Source organism: Oncorhynchus gorbuscha, unplaced genomic scaffold (assembly GCF_021184085.1).
Source record: "Oncorhynchus gorbuscha isolate QuinsamMale2020 ecotype Even-year unplaced genomic scaffold, OgorEven_v1.0 Un_scaffold_2709, whole genome shotgun sequence".
In the NCBI taxonomy this organism is placed as follows: Eukaryota; Metazoa; Chordata; class Actinopteri; order Salmoniformes; family Salmonidae; genus Oncorhynchus; species Oncorhynchus gorbuscha.
In genome coordinates this window covers 25001-34435 of record NW_025747144.1, presented here as the reverse complement: position 1 = coordinate 34435, position 9435 = coordinate 25001, and the positions used below count along the sequence as shown (strand labels likewise).

Genomic DNA, 9435 nt, shown 5'->3' with positions numbered 1-9435 from the left:
TTTTATCAAATGTGTTCATGATTGATGTTGAACATCGGTGTTATGGAGCTCCGTTGATGTCAGATAGGTACATTATTTGAATATTGAAATAATTGAGTCCTTGTACATGTCACCTGTTTCCATCCGTTCAGAGCCATGTTTTTTAGAGAGTTTAGGTCAACTTTTAGAATTTAGAATGTTGTTATAATTCTAGACATTCCGTTTGATAGCGTGGATGTATGAAGGACTCATGGAATGGCAGGAAAATGATTTCCTATTTTATTTACAATTTCTTTGAACACCAGTGTTGAACCTCCATTGACATCAAATAGGTAGTTAATATTAAAATCCTTTAAAATGTTATAATCTCACCTGTATGCTCATGTACTCATCTACAAACAGGCAGACAGACAGGCACACAAGGTTGAGTAAAAATATATCTATGGATCTGAATACAACAGACAATGTTCTCTTAGATGGGTGACTGTTCTGGACAGGCTCCGAGTAACATTTTGGTGTCCAAAGCCCTCTGGGACACCGTAGGATCCCATGCCTTATAATGGCATGAAGCCCTCTGTGGACTCCGTAGGATCCCATGCCTTATAATGGCATGAAGCCCTCTGTGGACTCCGTAGGATCCCATGCATTATAATGGCACAAAGCCCTCTGTGGACTCCGTAGGATCCCATGCCTTATAATGGCATGAAGCCCTCTGTGGACTCCGTAGGATCCCATGCCTTATAATGGCATGAAGCCCTCTGTGGACTCCGTAGGATCCCATGCATTATAATGGCATGAAGCCCTCTGTGGACACCGTAGGATCCCATGCATTATAATGGCATGAAGCCCTCTGTGGACTCCGTAGGATCCCATGCCTTATAATGGCATGAAGCCCTCTGTGGACTCCGTAGGATCCCATGCCTTATAATGGCATGAAGCCCTCTGTGGACTCCGTAGGATCCCATGCATTATAATGGCATGAAGCCCTCTGTGGACTCCGTAGGATCCCATGCCTTATAATGGCATGAAAGCCCTCTGTGGACACCGTAGGATCCCATGCATTATAATGGCATGAAGCCCTCTGTGGACCTTCCCATGCCTATATGGCACAAAGCCCTCTGTGAACTCCGTAGGATCCCATGCATTATAATGGCACGAAGCCCTCTGTGGACTCCGTAGGATCCCATGCCTTATAATGGCATGAAGCCCTCTGTGGACTCCGTAGGATCCCATGCATTATAATGGCATGAAGCCCTCTGTGGACACCGTAGGATCCCATGCATTATAATGGCATGAAGCCCTCTGTGGACTCCGTAGGATCCCATGCCTTATAATGGCATGAAGCCCTCTGTGGACTCCGTAGGATCCCATGCCTTATAATGGCATGAAGCCCTCTGTGGACTCCGTAGGATCCCATGCATTATAATGGCACGAAGCCCTCTGTGAACTCCGTAGGATCCCATGCCTTATAATGGCACGAAGCCCTCTGTGAACTCCGTAGGATCCCATGCCTTATAATGGCATGAAGCCCTCTGTGAACTCCGTAGGATCCCATGCCTTATAATGGCACGAAGCCCTCTGTGGACACCGTAGGATCCCATGCATTATAATGGCACGAAGCCCTCTGTGAACTCCGTAGGATCCCATGCATTATAATGGCACAAAGCCCTCTGTGAACTCCGTAGGATCCCATGCCTTATAATGGCACAAAGCCCTCTGTGAACTCCGTAGGATCCCATGCATTATAATGGCACAAAGTCTCTCTCCTCTCAGTGGAGCGGACTTGAAGTGTGAAGGTTTCAGAACCCCACATTTGCATAGGAGGTGACTTGACACATTTTCTGGCCTAAAGACGGGTTAGTTGACAACGTTATAAAAACACGAGATCGCCAGCTTGTATTCCTTCAAAAAACGTAAATGAGGCCCTGCTGGTCCAACGCTCTTACCACTAGGCTACCCTGCCGCCCCAATGAGGCCCAGCTGGTCCAATGCTCTTACCACTAGGCTACCCTGCCGCCCCAATGAGGCCCAGCTGGTCCAATGCTCTTACCACTAGGCTACCCTGCCGCCCCAATGAGTGGTCCAACGCTCTTACCACTAGGCTACCCTGCCGCCCCAATGAGGCCCAGCTGGTCTAACGGGCTACCCTGCCGCCCCAATGAGGCCCAGCTGGTCCATCGCTCTTACCACTAGGCTACCCTGCCGCCCCAATGAGGCCCAGCTGGTCCAATGCTCTTACCACTAGGCTACCCTGCCGCCCCAATGAGGCCCAGCTGGTCCAACGCTCTTACCACTAGGCTACCCTGCCGCCCCAATGAGGCCCTACTGGTCCAATGCTCTTACCACTAGGCTACCCTGCCGCCCCAATGAGGCCCAGCTGGTCCAACGCTCTTACCACTAGGCTACCCTGCCGCCCCAATGAGGCCCAGCTGGTCCAACGCTCTTACCACTAGGCTACCCTGCCGCCCCAATGAGGCCCTGCTGGTCCAATGCTCTTACCACTAGGCTACCCTGCCGCCCCAATGAGGCCCAGCTGGTCCAATGCTCTTACCACTAGGCTACCCTGCCGCCCCAATGAGGCCCAGCTGGTTCGTTCAGCCCTTCCTATGTGGAAAATAAATGGGGAAAGAATGGAATTTAGGAATAAATGCTGAAAATAAGGTCTGAGTTTATAAAGGCTGAGGAGATCTTATACGGTTTGTTCTATGAGATAATAGCAGTCAGTTAACACGACCTTTATGAATTATGAAGCTTGTTTTGATTACATAAATGCTCCAAAATTCACAAAAAGTGACATGATCTCTTGGAGATTATCTCGTAGAACAAAAGGTCTAAGCCTGTGAACCAAACGTTTTTCTCAAAACCCTCCAAAAAACCACCATTCGTTTCCCCATAGCCTTTGTCCAACGAGCCACGGCGGAGTTAGTGCCTACAGAAAGACGCCATGACTGTGGCTCTCCATGGGGCAGAAGTCCATGTGTTGTGATTCTGTTCGGCCAGATAGCTAGTAACATTGACAAGAAGCTGCCGTGTGGGGAATCGTACTGTAGGTGGCTCGTTTCGTCTCGTTTCGGGCTGGTTTCATCTTGTTCTTGATACCAGGTCTCGTCTATGCTAATAGAAAAGGTTGAGGGATGGAGAGAGAGAGGAAAAGGAAGCAGTGAGAGAAGGCAGTAGGCGAAATTACAAGCTGTAACTGAGGCAGGAAGAACTACAAACTGTAACTGAGGCAGGAAGAACTACAAACTGTAACTGAGGCAGGAAGAACTACAAGATCTAACTGAGGCAGGAAGAACTACAAACTGTAACCTATATCAAAGGCAGGAAGAACTACAAACTGTAACTGAGGCAGGAAGAACTACAAACTGTAACTGAGGCAGGAAGAACTACAAACTAACTGATATCAAAGGCAGGAAGAACTACAAACTGTAACTGAGGCAGGAAGAACTACAAACTGTAAATGAGGCAGGAAGAACTACAAACTGTAACTGAGGCAGGAAGAACTACAAACTAACTGATATCAAAGGCAGGAAGAACTGCCCACTAGTAGGCTTGGGTGATATACCATATACCGGGGTATTTCTAAATACTGACGGTATGTGCGTGATACTCCACTGCTTATAAATAAGTTGAGTATAACTATGTGTCAAATAAATGATATGCAGATCAGGGCTCCAGTCATGCATTTGATTTCCTAACTTGCTAAGTGGCTAAATGTCAAGATCAAACTTCTTGGTTACAGCAGAGATATTCAACCCCCTCCTGGATCAAGATCCCTGTTGCCTAAATTGTTAAGTGAAAAGCGCCCCTTGTGTATAATTGCGTTAATATCGTAAACCGTGGTATGGTACATAAACGGTATGAACATCTCTCTTCCCGCTCTCTCCACCCTCTCTCTCTGCTCTCTCCCCTCTCTCCCCACCCTCTCCCCCCTCTCTCTCTGCTCTCTCCCCTCTCTCCCCACCCTCTCCCCTCTCTCCCCACCCTCTCCCCCTCTCTCTCTGCTCTCTCCCCTCTCTCCCCACCCTCTCCCCCTCTCTCTCTGCTCTCTTTCCTCTCTCTCGTCTCTTCCCCCTCTCTCTCCTCTCTCCCCCTCTCTCCCCCTCTCTCTCTCCCCTCTCTCTCTCCCCCCCTCTCTCTCCTCCCCCTCTCTCCCCTCCTCTCTCTCTCCTCTCCCCCCTCTCCCCCTCTCTCTCTCTCCTCAGCACCTCCAGATGACTGTGCAGGCCCTGCAGGATGAGCTGAGAACTCAGAGAGATCTGAATCAGTTGTTCCAGCAGGACTGTAGTGGAGGGAGACCTGGAGAACCTCTGTCATTCGAACCCACTGAGGAGAACTTCCACAGGCTCCAAGCTGAACACCAGAGACAGGTGAGGTCTAGTTTCAGAAAGCTGAGTCCTGATCTAGGATCTGTTCATATATAATCTAATTAGCACTCCTATTCAGAGATACTTTCTGGATAAGGGCCCAGGTTTATTTTCACTTTTAATTTTTTTTAAACAAGTTTTTCCATTTAAGTTTACACAGAATGGAAATGTGTCTTTGGCGCTCTGGTTTACAGTGAACATTTACATGTCAGTTCATCAGAGTCGTATTTAGGATTCTGTACTTTATACAGCATCATGTTGTTCACACTACTTTATACAGCATCATGTTGTCCACACTACTATATACAGCATCATGTTGTTAACACTACTTTATACAGCATCATGTTGTTCACACTACTTTATACAGCATCATGTTGTTCACACTACTTTATACAGCATCATGTTCACACTACTTTATACAGCATCATGTTGTTCACACTACTTTATACAGCATCATGTTCACACTACTTTATACAGCATCATGTTGTTCACACTACTTTATACAGCATCATGTTGTTCACACTACTTTATACAGCATCATGTTGTTCACACTACTTTATACAGCATCATGTTGTTCACACTATACAGCATCATGTTGTTCACACTACTTTATACAGCATCATGTTCACACTACTTTATACAGCATCATGTTCACACTACTTTATACAGCATCATGTTCACACTATTTTATACAGCATCATGTTGTTCACACTACTTTATACAGCATCATGTTGTTCACACTACTTTATACAGCATCATGTTGTTCACACTACTTTATACAGCATCATGTTGTTCACACTACTTTATACAGCATCATGTTGTTCACACTACTTTATACAGCATCATGTTGTTCACACTACTTTATACAGCATCATGTTGTTCACACTACTTTATACAGCATCATGTTCACACTACTTTATACAGCATCATGTTGTTCACACTACTTTATACAGCATCATGTTGTTCACACTACTTTATACAGCATCATGTTGTTCACACTACTTTATACAGCATCATGTTGTTCACACTACTTTATACAGCATCACGTTCACACTACTTTATACAGCATCATGTTGTTCACACTACTTTATACAGCATCATGTTCACACTACTTTATACAGCATCATGTTGTTCACACTACTTTATACAGCATCATGTTAACACTACTTTATACAGCATCATGTTGTTCACACTACTTTATACAGCATCATGTTGTTCACACTACTTTATACAGCATCATGTTGTTAACACTACTCTATACAGCATCATGTTCACACTACTTTATACAGCATCATGTTGTTCACACTACTTTATACAGCATCATGTTGTTAACACTACTTTATACAGCATCATGTTCACACTACTTTATACAGCATCATGTTGTTAACACTACTTTATACAGCATCATGTTGTTCACACTACTTTATACAGCATCATGTTCACACTACTTTATACAGCATCATGTTCACACTACTTTATACAGCATCATGTTCACACTACTTTATACAGCATCATGTTAACACTACTTTATACAGCATCATGTTAACACTACTTTATACAGCATCATGTTGTTCACACTACTTTATACAGCATCATGTTCACACTACTTTATACAGCATCATGTTCACACTACTTTATACAGCATCATGTTCACACTACTTTATACAGCATCATGTTGTTCACACTACTTTATACAGCATCATGTTCACACTACTTTATACAGCATCATGTTCACACTACTTTATACAGCATCATGTTCACACTACTTTATACAGCATCATGTTCACACTACTTTATACAGCATCATGTTGTTCACACTACTTTATACAGCATCATGTTCACACTACTTTATACAGCATCATGTTCACACTACTTTATACAGCATCATGTTCACACTACTTTATACAGCATCATGTTCACACTACTTTATACAGCATCATGTTGTTCACACTACTTTATACAGCATCATGTTCACACTACTTTATACAGCATCATGTTCACACTACTTTATACAGCATCATGTTGTTCACACTACTTTATACAGCATCATGTTCACACTACTTTATACAGCATCATGTTCACACTACTTTATACAGCATCATGTTGTATACAGCATCACACTATTTCATTTGTCAGAAGGCATAATAATAATTCTGTAAGGGTTTTCCTTAGGTGAAGTAGAGGCGGACCAAAATGCAGCGTGGTTTCTTTGATTCATGTTTAATAACAAAAAGATAAACACGAACACTACAAAACAATAAACGTGGAAAACCAAAAACAGCCCTATATGGTGCAAACACAGAGACAGGAACAATCACCCACAAACACAGTGAAACCCAGGATACCTAAATATGGTTCCCAATCAGAGACAATGACTAACACCTGCCTCTGATTGAGAACCATATCAGGCCAGACATAGAAATAGACAAACAAGACATGTAACATAGAATGCCCACTCAGCTCACACCCTGACCAACCAAAACATAGAAACATACAAAGCAAACTATGGTCAGGGTGTGACAAATACATCTGAATAACTTGAGGAATGTAATGCTAATGGACATAAAACAGTACAACAAGTATATAGAACTAACTAACCTCATTTAGAAATATCACTATCACGTCATGTTTCCCCTACGGGTATCAATAAAGTTAATTGAATCGAGCGTGAATTATTGTATATAAATAACGTTTGATTGAATCTAATCTCTAGGCTAACTAAGTTCATTTAGAAATAACACAAACATGCTGAGAAGTAGCTTGGATTCAGGAGTTGACATTTACTGAAAGGAGGTGTGTTGTGTTCTCCCATGTAAATTGAATTGAATTGAATCTTACTGTTACGTTTCAGGAGAAGACCCAGATGCAGACACTGTTAAAATAACAAAAGTTTATTACAGATCAGAGGTCAGTAATCCAGATCAGAGTCCATAAGGTACAGAACAGCAGGCAGGCTCAGGGTCAGGGTAGACAGAATGGTAGCTCAGTTGGTAGAGCATGGCGCTTGTAACGCCAGGGTAGTGGGTTCGATCCCCGGACCACCCATACGTAGAATGTATGCACACATGACTGTAAGTCGCTTTGGATAAAAGCGTCTGCTAAATGGCATATATTATATATTATTATATTTGGTAAAAACTGGGGAAACTAGAAAACAGGTACTAGAAAATGCACGGCCCCAATGTGTAGGAATAGTTAGGAACTAGAAAAAGAGAGGAGCAAGGGGAAAACGCTGGTAGACTTGACAAACAAAACAAACTGGCAACAGACAAACAGAGAGCACAGGTATAAATACACAGGGGATAATGGGGAAGATGGGCGACGCCTGGAGGGGGGTAGAGACAATCACAAAGCTCGGTGAAACAGATCAGGGTGTGACACTTTCCTCTAGGCCAAAGAGATTAATGCAGTTGTATTTAGTTTCATCTAACCTCTTGGCCAAGGAAAATACCATTTGGATGACTTGTATTGAATGTAACCTCCAGGCCATAGAGATGAATACTGTTTGGTTGAAATGTATTGAATGTAACCTCCAGGCCATAGAGATGAATACTGTTTGGTTGAATTGTATTGAATGTAACCTCCAGGCCAAAGAGTTGAATACTGTTTGGTTGAATTGTATTGAATGTAACCTCCAGGCCATAGAGATGAATACTTTTTGGTTGAATTGTATTGAATGTAACCTCCAGGCCATAGAGATGAATACTTTTTGGTTGAATTGTATTGAATGTAACCTCCAGGCCATAGAGATGAATACTGTTTGGTTGAATTGTATTGAATGTAACCTCCAGGCCATAGAGATGAATACTGTTTGGTTGAATTGTATTGAATGTAACCTCCAGGCCATAGAGATGAATACTGTTTGGTTGAATTGTATTGAATGTAACCTCCAGGCCAAAGAGTTGTTCCTCCTGAGGAAGACGCTGGAGGAGATGGAGTTGAGGATCGACAGTCAGAAACAGACCCTGGGGGCCAGAGACCAGTCTATCAAGAAACTACTGGAGATGCTGCAGAGCAAAGGTACGGTGGGGTTCACACACACACACACACACACACACACACACACACACACACACACACACACACACACACACACACACACACACACACACACACACACACACACACACACACACACACACACACACACACACACACACACACTCTTAAAAGCATCACTATGGTGTGTATTCCAGGTCTGTCAGCCAAGGCCTCAGAGGAAGACCATGAGAGGACCAGGAGACTGGCTGAGGCTGAGATGCACATCCACCACCTAGACAGTCTACTGGAACAGAAAGACAAGGAGACCAACGCCCTACGAGAGGTGAGGCTGTGTGTGAAGAAGGTATGGGGGAGAGGGGGAGAGAAGGAGAGAGCGAAACAGAGGAGGGGAGGGGAAATAATTAATTCATAACTCCATGGTTACCACAGAGTTCCTCCAGAGTGTCGTTATGTGCTGGTCACGCTCATGTAAACAACACTCTGTTACCACAGAGCCTTACAGCTAACTGACTTCATTACAACTCTGTTACCACAGAGCCTTACAGCTAACTGACTTCATTACAACTCTGTTACCACAGAGCCCCACAGCTAACTGACTTCATTACAACTCTGTTACCACAGAGCCCCACAGCTAACTGACTTCATTACAGCGCTGTTACCACAGAGCCTTACAGCTAACTGACTTCATTACAACACTGTTACCACAGAGCCTTACAGCTAACTGACTTCATTACAACTCTGTTACCACAGAGCCCCACAGCTAACTGACTTCATTACAACTCTGTTACCACAGAGCCTTACAGCTAACTGACTTCATTACAACACTGTTACCACAGAGCCTTACAGCTAACTGACTTCATTACAGCGCTGTTACCACAGAGCCCCACAGCTAACTGACTTCATTACAGCGCTGTTACCACAGAGCCCCACAGCTAACTGACTTCATTACAGCGCTGCTACCACAGAGCCCCACAGCTAACTGACTTCATTACAGCTCTGTTACCACAGAGCCCCACAGCTAACTGACTTCATTACAACTCTGTTACCACAGAGCCTTACAGCTAACTGACTTCATTACAGCGCTGTT

The 9435-nt window shown here is 43.9% G+C and overlaps 1 protein-coding gene across 1 annotated transcript in view; it reads left to right on the top strand.

The window, feature by feature from the left end:
• Positions 1 to 4185: 4185 nt before the first annotated feature.
• The window catches only part of LOC124026375 (ELKS/Rab6-interacting/CAST family member 1-like), a gene marked incomplete at its 3' end in the record, with an annotated part of 24659 nt that continues 19409 nt past the window's right edge, over positions 4186 to 9435 (top strand). Inside the window, exons 1-3 of the mRNA XM_046339400.1 lie at positions 4186 to 4349; positions 8240 to 8366; positions 8543 to 8670. Coding sequence (XP_046195356.1) covers positions 4194 to 4349; positions 8240 to 8366; positions 8543 to 8670 — 411 coding nt within the window. The remainder of the gene's footprint in view (positions 4350 to 8239; positions 8367 to 8542; positions 8671 to 9435) is intronic.